We start from the raw sequence: 18,757 nt of genomic DNA, 5'->3' as shown, positions 1-18,757 counted from the left end.
CCAGAGGCTGCTGCGACACCCCGCACACCGCTCATTCCAGCACCCCTAGCTGAGAGACAGCCCCATATATTTGCTGCAGGACTGTTGGCAACTCTCTGTGCCTCAGTGTTCCCTACCAGTAAAATGGGGCTAATGTTACTTCCCTAGCACACAATCAGGTAGTGAGACTCCATTCATTAATGTCAGTGTACCCTCAGAAGGGAGTAACTCGAAAAGAAAAGAAATGTGGAGCTTCTTTGGCTCTTTGCCAATCTCTGCCTTGCTGCCCACTTATGAGAACCAATTTTATTGGGAAAGGGAGCGAGAGAGGAAGATGACTAATGAAAGGACCTAGCATCCTAGGGAAGCTATTGAGAGCCACATTTCTACCCATCATCCTGTCTACTGGCTCCTGCCCACTCTCCATATTTAAATCAGCAGCCCTTGTCCAGGAAGTTACTACGCAGCTGCCTGCATGCTTCTGTTACTGTATTTTTTCTAGCCTACAGATGGCAGCAACTCTCTGAAACTTTTTGAATATGTGGATTGAACAAAAAAAGATTTGCTTATACCGTGTAATCCCATGAAGGACCCAAGGCATCAAAAGTAGGTGACAAGGACACGAATCCCAGCGGAGAAAGGAGGGGACAGGAAGAAGCAAAGCACATACATACATGTACACACATGCACGTGTGTGTGTGCACGCACACACACACACACACACACACACCCTGGAAGGGCTATGGCTATAGTTTAGGACTACTCATAATAATGTATCAGGCAAATGTTGCCTCTTACAAACCATCTGCAATCAGATCAGTGATGGGCTCAGGTGCATTTGCCCTGTGGATACATACTCATCTCCTCAGATGATTCTAGGTCCATAGATTGTCCTGCAGCAATTTGATGTGAGTATTCAATATTCTGAGTCATTCTGGACAGACACATAGGTCATATTTGAGCGGTTTTGATTGTACATATAGATCACTTGCTATGTTTCTGTTGCATGACTGAATAAATGTGACTCTCAGATGGAAGCTTCCAGACAGAATACTTCCCATTACAAATGCTAAATTAGCTTTCTACAAATATCCTAAGACAGTCACTTAAAAATTTGCTGGGCCCACCAAACATTTCTGCTGGGAAACTTATTTGCCAGAACATTTGTGGGAAATGAACACAAAAGAGGCACAGAGAGAGGTGAATTGAATTTGTTTACAAATTTGAACTGTTTTTTATTATTATTATTATTATTATTATTATTATTATTTATTTTCACCCCAGTATTTGCCATTTTCCTGGCTGGACCAACAAAGTACCACTTTGCACTTCCCAGGGCCTTTCCTTAGAGATCTTCAGAGTCTTTTACATACATTTAATCCAGCCTCACATCATCCTCCATTTGGTACAGAAATGTTACTATAATTATTCCCATTTTACAAATGGGTAAACTGAGGCCAAGCATGTTATGTGGTTTGCCCAAAGTCACACAGCAAGTCAAAGCAGAGCCAGAATCAGAATGCAGGAGTTTTTTCTGCAAGGACCTTGCTCTAAGCACTAACCTACACTTTCTCCCCTGTCACTGGATGACAGGGTGTTTGGAATTAATATAAGTTCAGCACAATACAATACATTTTACAACAGCATTTTTATACATAGCACAACAGAGTGCTTCAGAAAAGCGGTGCTGACAAATGAAAATGCTGGCTGATATTTTCAAATGCGATGGGTGATTTTGGGTTGCTCAACTTGAGAGAGGTCCCTTTAAGGTATCTGAAGTTGGGCTTCCAAAATCATTGATCACTTCTGGAAATCTTGACCAGAGTCTTTGTTGATTCCCTCGCAAGGACCCAAACCTATGAAACATGGACTCAAGTCACAATATTTGCCTCTGGATTTCAGACTCCAAAAGTCTAGGGGCCACACTGAGGGGTTGGTTCCAGTGTATTTTCCTCTCCTCTGGAAAAGACAGATGTGGCTGAATGTAAAATGCAAGACATTAGAAACCACCTCCCAAATACTGCCTTTCACTACACAAGAACAATCATTGTGAGCATCTCTGAGCTTTCTCTATCAATGAACTCTGCAATAGTGCTTTCTCTACAGGGATTTCTCCATCCTGTTTTCAGCTATGCACTTCCAATATCCCTTACAAATGTAATGGTAAATGGAGCCTATGAGCATAACAGAATTAAATAAATCCCTTCTCGATTGTGTTCGACTCAAAGAACCATCAGGGTGCAGTCGGCTGAGTAGCTCATACAGAGACCTCCCTATTCTGCGGCAGAACAGTTTCCTTGCCACATCTGAGTTGCAGCACAGAGCCAGAAATCTGGAAGAATTTAACACCCGGTGGATTCAGACACAGGGAACAGTGTTCAAAGTAAACACTGACACCCGTGACTTATCATCCAGGAATGCAGAGCCAGCACTACCCTGAGCTCAGCAACTTTTGCTGAGAGGGATCCGAGCTGTAATGCAATGATGCCAGAGCCAATGTGAAGGAAATGGGGTCCCGGTGTGTTCGAGGATAACTTAACCTAAGTTACATTTTTAGGGGGAAAAGCTAGCTCACCAAGGTTTGTCTGTGTGTCCCTCTACCTGTGCACCACCAATACTTATAAACATGGGCCCGGCTCCACCAATGTTTGGGCTTACCGTGCTTTGTGGGCTGCCCGTGCTTCAGGGGGACGCAGGGTCCAGGGTGGCCCTGGAGGTTAGCAGGGGGCCTGGTGTTGGCATCAGCGAGTGACCCGGCCCCAGCCTACTCCACTGGCTCCCAGTGTCGCTCAGGGGAGGGAGCGGAAGTTGGAAAGGGACGGGGCGGGTGCTTGGGGGAAGAGGTGGAATGAGGGTGGGGAGAGGGTGGAGCAGGGTCAGACTGGGGCTGGGTTGCTCACTGCTGCTGGTGCCAGGGCCCACTCTAATCCCCCAGGCCACCCTGGACCCTGTGTCCCCCTGAAACATGGGGCTCCCCAGAACACAGGGTCCGGGGTGGTTGCCCCAGTCCGTCCTATGGACTGAATGTCTCTGCCTGGACCCTGAGTCCCCCTAAACCATGGGCCCCCCCAAAGCACAAGGTGATTGTCCCAGTCTGTCCTATGGACAGGACGGCTCTGCTTGGACCCATTCTGGGCACCACCAAAAATTATACAAACTTGGCACCCATGCCTCTGGCCACTGACTGCAGTTTGTCTTGACCCTAAGTCTGGGTCTCTTTTAGCTTGTGGGACACTAGCTAGTATGTTTACAGAGTTCAGTGACTACTAGCAGCTCTTATTTTCATTTGCATGAGCTGATACAAAACAGCCTGTGAACTTTCAGGGCATCACGAAGAGCAAAAACAAGGGACTATTGTCATGTACGTGAGAATGCACACGTAGTCTGACATGACCAAGAATGCTTTGTTAATATGAAACAAAGGGGAAGGAACTACATTGTGTCTTATGGAGAGCAATGTCTTCTACACCTCCTGAATGGCCCTTCATTAGGGCCCAGTTGTGCCATCCATACCAGTCCCTTAGTGCACACAGTCCAAAGGTACTACTCAGCACGAGTAAAGGCAGGACAATGAGACCCTAACAATGAATAACAGACAGGCATCTGTGTTTGCAGAGCATTCATGTGTGTGTTCTGTGCTCCCTCTGGGTCAGGTTCTCCTCTCATTTCAATAGCTTGCGCCAGTGTGAGGAAAAGGAGTTCCATGAAAGAGAGGGGAGTCTGCCCCTCTACACTGTCAGCTGGGGTAAAGCAACACAGCTCTATTGATTGCAGCTGAGGCTCTAGCCCCTTTGTGTTTGACTTTGAGCCTGCAGTTCAAATGAACTTAAAAGCTCAGCCCAAAGCACCAGTTTTAGTTTCGCGTCAAGGTGGAATCAGGCAAAACTGAAGATGGGTTGAAAATGAAACTTGGATGAAACTGGTCAGAGTGTCCAGCTTTCTGATTCCAATGTAGATGTGCCCCCAAGTACCTGGAAATAAGGGTTCTCACATGATTTTCACCCAAGGTGATGAGATTTTGTGAGACCAGCTGGTTTGGTGAAGTTTCTGCTTCTTGGGGCCAAAATCTCATGAGACTAGCTCCTAAAGTTTCAGCAGCATCAAATCCAGACACTGGACTAAACCTAGCTCACATACAACCAGCAGCTTCTCAGTCCATATCTCTGCAAAACACGGAATGTAAACGGTTTCCAGGCAGGACCACATGTGCTAAAATAAGCCTAAGGTTAACTCAGACTTCAGGCCTGGATCACCAAAAGTTTATGAAAGTCATCAATGAACCTGCTTCAAGTTCCCAGGTCTGGTTTTGTTACAAATCTTTTGTACATCTCCAATACACATACATTATTCATGTCTTCAAATGCACTTGTAATACAACACATTAATCAGAGACATTCATCAGACATATTCTACGCTTACTGAAGATAATTTTGGGGAAGGGCTCATGAGATTTTTCTATATTGAACAGAAAGAAACCCAAGAGACAGTGGGGAAAGGTTAATTTGTTATTTGCGGGCAGTGTTGTTCCTCTTAACAAACCTGCCTGCCGTGCCATACGCACACAAACAAAGGATCAGCAGTCAAGACGTTACTTTACATTGATCTAGTGAACATATTCTGGGCTACGTGAGCCATTTGCTTTACAACTGTCATGAGGACAGGATAGTGGTGATGAAACACCAGTTTCATGGGGCTTAATAGATCGTGACCATAATGAGCCAGGCTGTAAAGGAGACTGAGACAGTGAGATTGAGAAGACATGACAATTTTTTTAGTTCTGGTGAACTATCTGAGGACATACCGCCCCATCTGTATCTGCTTAGCAACATTTCCACGCATGGAAAAGTTATGCATGAAGCCAGATCCTTCTGTACCTTGAGTGTCTTTGGCAAGTTGAGCTACCTGGCATGAAAGACTGAACATGAAAAGCAGGGTCAAAGTGTTTCCTGCACAGTCTTGAAATGGAATCATTGCTTAATGACTTTGTCAAATGTTCTGCCTTTGTAATGCACTGGGAAGACTATTTAAAAAAATAAAGTTTGGCTGCATCCTATTCCAGGGGCATCATTGGATATAGACCAGGGGTAGGCAACCTATGGAACATGTGCCGAAGATGGCACGCAAGCTGATTTTCAGTGGCACTCACACTGCCTGGGTCCTGGCCACCGGTCTGGGGGGCTCTGCATTTTAATGTAATTTTAAATGAAGTTTCTTAAACATTTTAAAAATCTTATTTACTTTACATACAACAATAGTTTAGTTATATATTATAGACGTATAGAAAGACATCTTCTAAAAATGTTAAAATTTATTACTAGCACATGAAACCTTAAATTAGAGTGAATAAATGAAGACTCAGCAAACCACTTCTGAAAGGTTGCCAACCCCTGATATAGATCAAGGGGGACAATTACCCCGCCCCAAGACTTTCCATGGGTTTTGTGCCCCACTATGTCTTCCATTCCCATCACCTGACTTTGTAGGATAGAACATAACAACATATTACGTTGCATATACTGACACAACTCCCCTCCACAGAACTTTTCTGAAATGTGGCCAGTCCTACCCTTGATTTTGTGTTTCCCTGCTCCCCCATGCCTTATCTCCAAAGGGCTACTCTAAAGCTTTCTGAAGATGTGTTGCAAAGGATGACGTGTGTGGTCTGATGAAGCTGAAACACGCATGCTCACATAGCTACAGACATGTAATCAGTGGCTCTCAGCAATTATGAGGCAACTCTCCAATCTACCAAGTCTCTCCTCTCTGGCTTTTCCTCAGAAGACATGCAGCATTTCCCCAAGAAAGGCTTGTGAAGGGTGCAGTGCGGGTTCTGGTAATGGGACATAAAACCTTTGCCTGAATCCCATCCAGGTAAGTCATGACTAAAAGTTCCTACTAAAACTGATCAAAATCTTTTGTTTCCCAAAGAATATTCTGCCAAAAAATGCAATTTTATCATATATATATGACACAATAACAGCAGAGCCACCAGCAGCAGAAACTGAACAGTACTGGAAGAACATATGGGAGAAAGAGAAGACTCATAACACCAGTGCAAAATGGCTGCAGGACCTGAGAACAGAGCACAGCAATCTCCCAGAACAGAAACCAGTTACCATCACAGTAGAAGACATCCAGCAGCGGGTCAAGAACATGAAGAGCTGGACAGCACCTGGACCAGACATGATCCACACCTACTGGCTAAAGAAACTAACAGCAGTGCATGAACGCCTAGCAGCACAGATGAACCAGCTGCTGGCAGCAGGCTCCCACCCAAACTGGCTAACACAAGGAAGGACAGTGCTGATTATGAAAGACCCCTGCAAGGGAATAGAACCATCCAACTACCGGCCAACAACCTGCCTCCCCACAACATGGAAAATCCTGTCAGATCTCATAACCGCCAAGCTACAGGACCATATGGGTCAGTACATGAGCACAGCTCAGAAGGGCATTGGGAACAACACCAGAGGCTAAAAACACCAGTTGCTCATAGATAGAGCAGTCACCCAAGACTCAAGGTCTAGACAGACCAATCTGAGCACAGCCTGGATTGACTACAGGAAAGCCTGCAACTCAATGCCGCATAAGTGGATCTGTGAATGTCTGCTGCTATACAAAGTCAATAGGATACTAAGGACCTTCCTCAAGAACTCAATGGGACTATGGAAGACAACACTGGAAATCAACTCAAGGCAGCTTGCACAAGTGGCCATCAAGTGCGACATATACCAAGGTGATGCACTGTCTCCACTGCTGTTCTGCATAGGCTTAAACCCCCTCAGCCAGATAATTACAAGGACTGGATACGGGTATGGGTTTAGGAGTGGAACTACCATCAGCCACCTCCTCTACATGGATGACATCAAGCTGTATGCTAAGAATGAACAAGACATCGACTTGCTAATCCACCTGACGCGGATTTACAGTGAGGATATCGGGATGTCATTCGGACTGGAGAAGTGTGGCCGGATGGTAGTGAAGAGAGGGAAGGTAGTCAAGACTGATGGGGTGGAACTACCAGCAGGCCACATAGCAGACATACAGACCAGCTACAAGTACCTTGGCGTCCCACAGTCACATGGAAACCACGATGAGGAGGCAAGGAAGACAGCAACATCCAAGTATCATCAAAGGATAAGACAGGTCCTGAAGAGCCAGCTCAGTGGGAAAAACAAGATCCACGCCATTAACAGATACGCCCTGCCGGTTATCAGATACCCTGCCGGTATAGTGAGCTGGCCAAAGGAGGACATGGAGGCTGCCGATGTGAAGACCCGGAAGCTCCTCACAGTGCGCGGAGGTTTCCACCCCAAGTCCAACAACCAGAGACTGTATACCAGCCGGAAAGAAGGCGGGCGGGGCTTGGTGAGCGTCAAAGCCACTGTCCTGGACGAAACCCGAAGCGTCCAGGAGTACATCAGTAAGATGGTCCCCAAAGATGAGCTGCTGAGAGAATGCCTGAGGCAGCAGCAGACATGGGAGGAAGACCAAGCAGAAGAAGTGCCATGGCAAGACAAGATCCTGCATGGGATGTACCATCGACAGATAGCTGAGGTGGCTGACATTGGGAAATCCTACCAGTGGCTGGAAAGGGCTGGACTAAAAGACAGCACTGAGGCACTGATCATAGCAGCACAGGAACAGGCACTGAGCACCAGATCCATTGAAGCAGGGGTCTACCACACTAGAGAGGACCCAAGGTGCAGATTGTGCAGAGAGGCCTCAGAGACAGTCCAACACATAGTGGCGGGATGTAAGATGCAGGCAGGAACAGCATACACTGAACGGCACAACCAAGTGGCTGGCATTGTGTACAGGAACATCTGCACAGCGTATGGGCTAGATCCTCCCAAGACCAGATGGGAGATTCCACAGAAGGTTGTGGAGAATAGCAGGGCTAAGATTCTGTGGGACTTCCAGATCCAGACGGACAAGCAGGTACTGGCCAATCAACCAGACATCATGGTAATAGGTAAGGACCAGAAGACAGCGATGGTGATAGATATAGCAGTGCCAAGTGACAGCAACATCAGGAAGAAGGAATATGAGAAGCTGGAGAAGTACCAGGGCCTGAAAGAGGAACTAGAGAGGATGTGGAAAGTGAAGGCCAAAGTGGTCCCAGTGGTGGTAGGAGCACTCGGGGCTGTGACTCCTAAGCTGGGTGAGTGGCTCCAACAGATCCCAGGAACAACATCAGAGCTCTCTGTCCAGAAGAGTGCAGTGCTAGGAACAGCTAAGATACTGCGCAGAACCCTCAAACCCCCAGGCCTCTGGTAGAGGACCCGAGTTTGAGGAAGACACATACCACCCATAGGGGTGAGAGGGTTTTTGGTTTTTTTTTTAATATATTTGCAAGAAAGGGCCATTTTTGACTAATATTTTCTATAGGAAATTTTTAAACAAAATCTTTGGTTTGGTTTCTAACTGCATTTTTCATTTCAGGTTGGTACTCAAAAAACAACAAGAAACAAAAATTTCAGTTTGAATCAAAACGGAACTACAATTTCAGTTTTGTTTCATTTCAAAAGATCCCCTGAAGAATCTCAAATAAAAATGTTTCATTCAACATGTTTTACTGGGAAATAAAAGACATTTTTCCAGCCAGCTCTGTTTGCAACTGTCCATTTGATGGCCTGTGTGGATTAACGAATACAAGGGCCTGGTCCATTTTCAAACAGACAGATGTCCACCTGCCAAACCCACCCTCCCATCTAGGTAGTCTCAGCAGTGAGACCAATGACTGAACAGTCATGAAGACTGAACATTTCTCCTTGAGCTTCTTTCTCCAGGTCAGGGTTGAGGCAGATGGGCAGTAGTGGATGGAGAACCTTGTACTGCTGTTGCCTCAAGCTTTACTTATTCTGTTGATAGAGAAATTCTGTCTCCAAGCTCCTCAATATATCACTTTCCAGCACCCACTTAGGATACATCTATGGAAGCGTGTAGAGTTCAGACACTGCACACCCAGTTAGCACTGGTATAAATAGCTGTGTAGACGGAAGCCTGGCTTAGGTGAGTACAGTAGAAACTTTCCCCATTTAATCCAGCTCAGAGAAATCTTGACCCAATCCCAACGGGAAAACTTGATGAAATATCTATTCCACTGGGAGGTTCCAGCACCTTGCATTTTTGCATAGTGTGTGCTTCAGACACTTAACAAGCACATTGTATGTTGGCAAGTGTTAGAGTCCCAAGGAAAATGTCAGCCATTTCTAATTGAATTCATGTACTCGGCTCCGCCCACTGAAGATAGATACTCATGAAGCCAGCAGTGATCATGTGAGTGACAATCATCCAGGCATTGTCACATTTCTGGCATCTTCACTACTTCCTGGTGTTGCAGACACATCAGTGCCAGAGGCAAGCAACAGTGGTTCGTTGCCTAGAGTGCTTAAGCGCCAATAAACACACTAGGGTGGAGAAGCAAACAACCAAATTTATTTGAGCTCAAATAAGGTGCCAGGGAGAAATAACAATCTCAGATCCTGCACACAGCACACAGGCAGGGCAGGAATATTTATACCCTTCTTCTTGTATTCCTCTTCTGATGCTGACTAGCTGATCTTTTACTCCCCTGTACTTTCCCATCCAGCTGCAGTATCCTTTCTCAGTTAATCTTTTGACTTCCCCCTTCCTCCCCCCTCTCCGCTGCTGAGACATGTACACAGTATCTTAAAACGGCCTTGAGCGGGCTTTAGCCGAGCTTCAGTGTATTACAGCAGAGAACTGGCTGTTACAACCAAAACTAACTGCTAACACTACATTTTTGCAGCTATTAGTACATTAAGTTACACTAGGTTACACAAAGTGTTTAACATGGAGGAACACTGGTTCATTGAGGCCTACAACAGGAGGGCTTCATTGACACTTGTGGTCTATCACCTTTCCGAGTTATCTAGGGTTATGCCAGAGTGACACCAACACTGGAACAAATAAAATGCGAGTTCAAAGACCAGAAAAGATGCTACTGAACTCACAATGGACAGACGCCATTTATATATCTCTTTATGTTATTGTAGATGATTGGAAATTGTGCGCTTAAATTGGGGTGAGGGGTTTGTATTTGTGTTTGGGGGGGAGGTTGATGAAAAGTGGCTTGTCAACAAAATGGAAATGTACACAACTTTTTTAAATGGCTAAAATCTAACATTTTGGGGTTTTATTTCAAACACCAACCCCTAAAAAAATTTCAGTTGCCAAAAAACTAGAAACTTTTCAGTTTTTCAAATAAACCTCCAAAAATTGAGATGGAAACATTTAGAAGAAAACAAGGAGGTTTCATTTTTGTCAGGATTTGGGGGTGAGGTGGGATGCAGGAGGAAATACAAGTCCCAGCCACCTGTAGGTGATATACCAAAGACCTCATTCATTAATACAACACAAAATGGACACTCAACTAAAGGAACCAACAGCCTCCTCCCAAACAGCAATCTTTCCTAGACACACCTTTTGAAAAGGTCTAATTAGTTAGGGCAACAAACTCAGAGCTTGGCTACCCCATGTCTTAGTGCAGACCAGCTGGGCTGTGAGTTCTAACGTACAATTGCGTGCCGTGATCTAATTGTCCGCGCAGACCTTGCTGGCGTAGTAAATGTTCCCTAGTGTGCATTGATATAGTACTCTGAAACGGGACTACCTCAGCACACGCTGTTGTGTATTTGGTTGTCATGGTTTTTGTTCCTATGGCAACTGAGTTAGATTATTAGGGGATAACCCAGCCAGCTTCGGCCGATTAGGTGAGCTCTGTGTCTGTAAATAAATGGTAGTTTTGTTAGTTGTCTGCTCTCTACCTCAAGTGATTTCTTCCTAATCCGGCTGCCCCCAAGGATATAACATACGTTAAGGAACTTTTAGTGCACACCAACATGCTGGTGTGCACTAGAACCTGCGCCCCAGCTGGTGCACACTCATACACCTCAGACTCTGCTCAAGCAGCTGTGGAAGCAAGTTGAAGAACTGAGGGTCCTTCACTGAGCATGCTTCCTCATTGCAGCCCCTAACACAGGTGGGACAGGTGCAGAGAAGGGTTAGTAGGATGGCCTGAGGAATGGAAAACCTGCCTTATGAGAGGAGACTCAAAGAGCTTGGCTTGTTTAGTCTAACAAAACAAAGACTATGGGGAAATATGATTGCTTTCTAGAAATACATCAGAGGGATTAATTCCAGGGTGGGAGGGGGTTTATTTAAGTTAAGCACCAGTGTGGACGCAAGAACAAATGGATATAAACTGGCCATCAACACATTTAGGCTTGAAATTAAACAAAGGTTTCTAACTATCTGAGGAGTGAAGTCCTGGAACAGCCTTCCAAGGGGGGCAGTGGGGGCAAAAAATCTAACTGGCTTCAGGACTGAGCTTGATAAGTTTCTGGAAGGGAGGTATGATGAGATTTCCTATAATGGCATGTTGCCCATTTGCGACTGCTAGCAGCAAATATCTCCAATGACTGGTGATGGGACACTAGAAGTAAAGGGCTCTGAGTTACTACAGAGAATTCTTTCCCAGGTGTCTGGCTGGTTGGTCTCACCCACATGCTCAGGGCCTAACTGATCACCATATCTGGGGTCAGGAAGAAATTTTCCCGAGTCAGATTGGCAGAGCTACCCTGGGGTTTTTCGCCTTCCTCTGCCACAGGGGGCATGGGACACTTACAGGTTTAAACTAGTGTAAATGGTGGATTCTCTGTAACTTGAAGTCTTTAAACCATGATTTGAGGGCTTCAGTAACACAGCCAGAGATTAGAGGTCTATTACAGGAGTAGATGAGTGAGGTTCTGTGGCCTGCAATACGCAGGAGGTCACACTAGATGATCATGATGGTCCCATCTGACCCTAAAATTGATAAGTCTATGATGTGTTGGGGTGGAATGTATGGAAGTTGACCAGAAGAGCACACTGCACTCCAGCTTGTGTATGGTCCCCTGCTGGTATAAGCAGCCCCCAGGCTATTGTGGCCTGCGGCAGGGCAGGGCAGAGAATAAGGGAGTATTAACCAGTTCCTTGGTAGCACCTGGCTCTGCATGCAGCAGAGAACCTGGCCCAACAATTCTACTAGATGAGGCATAAACCATTAGCTGAACCGACCGGAGCTGTAGTAAACGTGCCTCAATTTACTAGCTACAGCCTTGTGGCCTCTGTAACAGGCCGAGAGCCAGACTGCTTAGGCCCGCCCGTGTAAGAAGGAAACTGATGTCACGGGGCTGGCAGTGAAGGCCTATAGCTTAGCCGCAGGTCACAATACTAGCACCATCTGTTTTCTGTGTCCCCCTGGGCAGGACTCCAAGCTTATAACAACATATGCATATATCTGTCTCCAGACAGTACACGTTATTTGCCTCCTACCAGCACTCTGACAGCCAGTAGTTGTCAGCAAGGCTTTGGAGATGGCCTCTCTGTTGTGTCCTGGTAACTATGCACATCTCGCCTCTGGGGAGAAATTGCAAGCCGCATGGCAAGCAGACCCGCCAGTGTTTTTGCCTGTCAAATGAAGCCATAAAGTTTGGCCGTGCTAAGTGAATGCCAATGGCTTTGCTGGTTTTATAAGCGCATCCTTTTCTCTAAGGCGGTGTTCCGCAGCCCACGGTCACTGATCCTGAGGGCTCAGACAGTGTTATTGTAACCTCTACCACGTGGGTGGCAACAGAAACATCTGCAGGCTGATGGACGCGTACAGTACGACGTGAGCTAAGAAAAATAGGTTAAAAAGAAACTTGCCCCACCCACCTCAAGATGTCCAGAGCGTGACTGCTCTGCTGCCAGCTGTTTGGAATTTGGAGACAGTCTGTCTTTCATGAGGGAAGGGGGCTGGGTTCTGTCTTCCTCCGCCAGTTGGTCCCACAGTTGTAAAGAGCCCAACTCTTGCTCCCTTCTGCATGCTTCCTGTGTGCCCCAGGGCCCAGCTCCAGGGGTTCTTTGGGGGCAGGAGTGGAGAACAGGCTATTATGTGGATCCCCTCTTCCTCCCCCATGCCACAGAGAGGGGCTGCAGTAATTACTCCAGTTCTTCAGATGAAGTATTTGCTGCAAAGTGATGTGATGGCTGCTAGCTTGACCCATACACCAGGATTGAACCAGGAACCTCCATGGCTACACACATGAGCTGCTACAGGTAAAGAGCCAAGGCTCCACAGCTAGACTTGTACCTTCAGATCTTGGACAGAGGGAGACCTGTCACACACTCACCGCTGGGCTACTGCAGCGTGGCTTCCTGGGAGGAAAGTTTCCTCCCCCCTGCAGTCCACAAGCATGCAGCCAAGTGAGTTGGCCTTTAGGGAGAGGATTTAGACCAGGGTTTCTCAAACAGGGGTCGCCTCTTGTGTAGGGAAAGCCCCTGGCAGGCCGGGCTGGTGTGTTTACCTGCTCCGTCCGCAGGTCAGGCCGATCACAGCTCCTGCTGGCCGCGGGTCGCTGCTCTGGGCCAATGGGAGCTGCTGGAAGTGACGGCCAGTACGTCCCTTGGCCAGCAGCTCCCACTGGCCCAGAGCAGCGACCCACGGCCAGTGGAAGCTGCGATCAGCTGGACCTGCGGACGGGGCAGGTAAACACATCAGCCTGGCCCACCTGGGGCTTTCCCTACACAAGTGGCCACCCCTGTTTGAGAAACTTCAATTTCAATCAAAGTGCCTGTGGGGCAGTACAATGGCTGTGACCCTTTCTCTGGGTGTGACTACTAGATATACCTCTGAGATATGTGATAGTGTCGCTGAAGCTGGAGTTAATTGCTGAATGGTGCATGCACGCACGCACGCACGCACGCACACACAACATCCAGGCACTGTTGCAATGTGCACTAGCTAAAAGAAAAGGCCACAGGTGGGGCTGCTTTAATCATGTATGGAAATTAATGGGAAAAGGAACTGATTGATACTGAAGCGAATCGCCTTGAGCAGCAGCCCTTGTTAGCTTGGTGGCTCAGGATCACATCTTGTGCTGTTAGTGGTCTCTGGAGTGAGAGTTCCTCCTTCTGTTTCAATTGTCCCTTGCTAGGGACCACAAGGGGCTCCCGACCCATCTATCCAATTTCTAAGGAGTATCTCTTGGAGAAAGTACCACACTCCTCACCCTTCTTCCCTTTGCTCTTTGTTTCCCTCATCTCAGCTGCCCTCTTCGGAGTTTCCCTTGCATTCTAATTCCACCAACACAAACTGGACTAGGCTTTCCGTTTTTTGAAGCTGTTGGTGAACCTAGGCTTGGATTTGCCATGTAGCCAAATTTCATTGAAGGTCAATGGGAGCTGGGTGCCAAACAGCCTTTGAAAAATCACAGCCCCAGCAAAGGAGACAGGTGTCATGCTGACAGTTCTGCAGGGTGCCCTTTTCCATCTGTCCACAGCACAGGTATTAGCAACTCCCATCTTACTGCCCGGTCTCCATCGGCACCAGGGCTGGCCAGTCACCACCAGCCCTTGCCCTCTGTGCTGAGACTAAGGGTATTAGTTAGTGCCAGTCATGGAAGTGGGCTCGATGATGCAGATACCCACACACCATGAACGTCAAGTTCATCCCTGGTGTAACCCACACCCACTCTGTGTGGCGCTGAGGTCACAGAGAACAGCTGAGCTGGCTACAGCCTGAGCTAACACAGCTGGCTCTTTCACTTGTGGCAGTAGTGCCTTGTGCATTTAGATTGACAAGTCCTGGGTTCAATCCTCCCAGCTGAGAGCCTGCTCTGGAGCATGCAGTAACATTAGCAAGTGGGTGTAACTCCTGCTGATGATGACTTAGGCGAGGGTTGAATTTGTTGCACAGACTCATTTCACACTGAACAGTAACTACTTTTAGTTCCCAACAAGTAAGTGCATTCACTCTAATGACTGAGAGACTGACGGGTCTGTAGACGATTACTCAGCCCCCAGGCCATTTGATCTCCTTCTAAGCCTCTCACAAATGACTATTTTACACAGCACCTCTGCAGCACCCAGAGGATGCCCCACCACAGGAGGAATTCTCAAGGGACCGTTACATTGGCTTTAGAGATGCTATGAGCTTCCAGGGAGGATGTTCTGACCCTCTACCAGTCATTGACAGTATACTACCACCCACGCTCCATTCTGGATATCTAAAAGCCTGATACGGCCTCCATTCCTGTAGTGTCTGAGTGCCTCAGAATCTTTGATGAATTTGTCTTCCCAACACACAGGTGGATAAATACTATTATCCCCATTTGAGAGACGGGAAACTGAGGCACAGGGAGGCTAAGGGTCATACTCAGCCACCTCCCAAGTGTGTGAGGCAGCATGGGAGAAAGCAGAAAGGTGCTTGACTGAACATTGAACAAGCGGGCAGGGAAGGCTGGCATCATATCCGGGTAATCAGAGACAGGAGCTGATCTTTCAGTAACCAATGAGAGATGATAGGTAGGTGGAGATAGGTCTGATGCAATAGAGAAAGGGGAACCTGTTGAGGGACGCTAAGAGAGGGATGACATGGTCCAAGCGATGGGCAAGGAAAATGACTGTTGGAGTAGCCTTCTAAATGGATATGAGCAGCACACAACAGCCTTTGTCCAGGCCGAAGAGAACGGTGCCGCAATAATGAAAAAGCGAGCTGAGATCCAGGAGGAGAGAGCGTTGGCTGTGTGGATGGACAGGAAAGGTCAGATCTTAGATGTTCTGCTGAAAGAAGCTCCAAGACTCAGACAGCCTGGCTGTGAGGAGAAGTCTGAGTCGAAGATGACACCCAGGTTACAAGCCTGAGTGACAAGTGGAATGGCAGTGCTATCCACAGTAGGAGGTAGTGGGACAGCTTTGGGTGAGGATAGAGAGCGCAGTCTTAGCCATTCTGAGCTCCAGCTGATAGCTAGACATCCACAAGGAGATGCCAGAGAAACAGGCTGAGGCTGCAGTTTGGACAGAAAACAGATCTGGAGTAGAAATGTCCAAACATCACCTAGATTGTATGGCTGTATTTGCACACATTTAAATTAAAACAAGAAGTCACACACCCATATTTTGCTATGTTGTGCTCTTCCACTTCTGGAATACGAGTAGTCTCTGTGAAATATCACCTCTCTTTAGAACCGATAGCTTCATGACATTAATGGCTAAATACAACAGATTTCCCCTCTCCCCACTCCACCCCCGCCCCCCAGCCATTCCTCTAAAAGCTGCTATCAACAGCTCTCTTCAAAATCCTGTGCCCAGCAAACTGTGCAGAGTCGCTGCTGCTGTTTCTGAAGCGCAGAGCGACTTGGCAGCTCTGCAGAATAGTTTTGTCCACATTTGCAGAGGTATGTAACCACATAATGGCCGTACAAGGCCTTCAGTGGGAATGGAAGCCAGGCTGCATCTGTCCTTCCATGAAATCAATCCTAGCACATGGCAGTCATATAGTGGGTGACTTGCCAGCTCAATGCTTTGCTTTGAGATTCTGGCACCATCCCTACTTCCAATTTCATTGAGAGGCAACGGAGCAAATTCCCAGTAAAGAACAATTGCACCTCTTCTTACAGCATGCACTAAACAGATAACGTGTTGATATTTGACTCCCTGGACTGAATCAACTACAAAACAATGCACTTAGCTAGGGAGACAGTAATCCTGCCTAGTGAAAATAAGTTTAACCATTACTGTGTTCATACTAAACCTGCTTAGAGAGAGGACTAATCAATGTTAGACTACTTTGGGCTAGGTTCTCATTTAGCCATACTGATTTACACTGAGAATCATCTTCATGCCATCTGCTGGAAGTTACACACCTTGTGATCCTAACTCGCAAGACCCTGTAGAATAAGCTAAAATCCTGGGCCCAATTTTCTCCACTCAAGTACAGTCACTCACTGGGGACTTCAGAGGGCAGAATTTACAGGTGGGCAAATGATTTGTGACAAGCAACTTATCTGATCGATTTCATCTCTTTCTGTTTAATTGTCCATGAACAAATTCCAATATTCTCCAGTATATTGGAAATGAATCACAAAGTTAATCAGTGAATAATGACAGGTCTGCGGATAATTTCCAAACAGCTTTTAGTGCATATTCAAACTTCCTGCTGAGTTCCATAAGTCAGATGGCCTTGATTTAATTCCCTGATTGATTGATTGATTGATTGATTGAATGAACTAACCAACAAGAGCACAACTTTCAAACGGCATAGTCAAGGGAAAAGTTCACAGCAAAAAATTCTCACTGTCCCTGGTTGGCTCTATATTTTGCAATCTGTTTTTGGTGAATATTTGAGCAGTGGATTTTAAGGCATGCTCTGCCCCAGGACTTAACCCCCTTACCCCCCAAGCATAAACAGCACTAGGTCAATGGACGAATTCATCTCTTCACTGAGCTACTCTCAGGCCCTTGATCCTGTTATCTCAGATCTGCTTAAGCTTCATCAGGAGAAGTTCAAGTCACAAAACTGAGGTTTCCACTTTCATTCTGGATATTGGACACTGGACTATGGATATAACCTATGGAACTGATTCTAGAACAGACTCTTCACAACTCTAAAGCTCACCATCCTTACCATGAAACTGACCTAAGAACTCTGTTCATATCTGTATGTAGAATGATCTTTTAACCAATACGCTGTCTTTTCTTTTTAAATAAATTTTAGTTTAGTTAATAAGAATTAGTTGTAAGCATGTATTTGGGTAAGATCTGAAATATTCATTGACCTGGTGGGTCCTTTGGGATTAGTAGAACTTTTCATATGATGAACAAGATTTTCAGTAATCTTCATCATATTTTACTTGGCTGTCTGGGTGAGAGCTCAACACTGGGTTGCTTTAGGGGAACTGTATTTCTGGCTTCTAGGTAACCAGTAAGGTATTGTAGAAGCTGTTTTGTTGCTGGCTTGGTGAATTTGAGTATTAGAATAGCCACCAGTTTGGGGGATTGTCTGCCCCATTCTTTGCAGTTTGAGTTAAATGAGCGAGCTCAGCGTATCTGCTCCCCGCACCCCCTGACCCCGATCATTGCTTAACATTCACACTCAGTGAGTATTCATACTAGTAAACTGGGCACTAGAGTATCTGTGGAAAGCAAGCACACAAGGGGAGCGAGCACAGTCAGAGTGACTTTATTCAAGTCTGACTGCATTTTAGAGGGCTTGTTTTTTGCAATATTTGCTCAGCTGCAGATGAATTTAACCTTTGAGCTTGCATGCCCACTCCTGTTCCAACAGACCTCAAAGGGAGCTTTGCCATTGACTTCCATGGCAGCTGAATTGAACCAGGGAAGGTACAAGCTACATCACCCACAGAGCAGTCATCTTACCTTTCAGTGAGTTCTTAAAGTTGCAAGCAGTGGCTGTTTCCATCTGTGTCAGGTGGTTGAACGCATCCCTTTGAGAAGGCTCCAAGATTTCCTTTAAAAAAGCATCCATTTCTGTCTCTCACTAAGCGGACGGGGTGCAAAACATTGATCACAGACGGCTTCCCAACCAAAAACATTTTCAGCTATTTTCCTTTCAGAGGCCTGCTAGCCGAGAGCAGATTGAAGGAAGTTGTACAAGTGCCAGTAAACAATTTGTGTTACTATAGGGACGTCACATTACTCCCATTCACAGGGAATTGTGGTAGTTACTTAGTACACCACCAGGCACAAAGCCTTAACAAACGCTCGTAAGAGTCATTCCCCTGACTGCAGTGGGCATTGGATCAGACCTTAAACACACATTATAAAAAGGGGGAGGGGAGATCCACCATACCCACCCACCTCATTATTAATGTTGCAAAGCCAAGCACTCTAAAATTAGGAAATGCCAGAATGAAGATTGCCTGTGCAACTTTAATTCAGACCCCTTGTGTGTATGCATGATAGTCTTTATTACATGATCACATCATAT

At 46.3% G+C, this 18,757-nt stretch overlaps 1 protein-coding gene across 1 annotated transcript in view; it reads right to left on the bottom strand.

Annotated features, from left to right (window-relative positions):
- CDRT4 (CMT1A duplicated region transcript 4) overlaps nt 1–18,453 on the bottom strand; it is a 59,584-nt gene extending 41,131 nt beyond the window's left edge. Inside the window, exon 1 of the mRNA XM_050919462.1 lies at nt 18,187–18,453. Coding sequence (XP_050775419.1) covers nt 18,187–18,295 — 109 coding nt within the window. The 5' untranslated portion in view covers nt 18,296–18,453. The remainder of the gene's footprint in view (nt 1–18,186) is intronic.
- Between the last annotated feature and the right edge of the window lie 304 nt (nt 18,454–18,757).

Source organism: Gopherus flavomarginatus, chromosome 12 (genome assembly GCF_025201925.1).
Source record: "Gopherus flavomarginatus isolate rGopFla2 chromosome 12, rGopFla2.mat.asm, whole genome shotgun sequence".
NCBI classification, from domain to species: Eukaryota; Metazoa; Chordata; order Testudines; family Testudinidae; genus Gopherus; species Gopherus flavomarginatus.
This window is presented reverse-complemented; position numbering and strand designations above follow the sequence as displayed.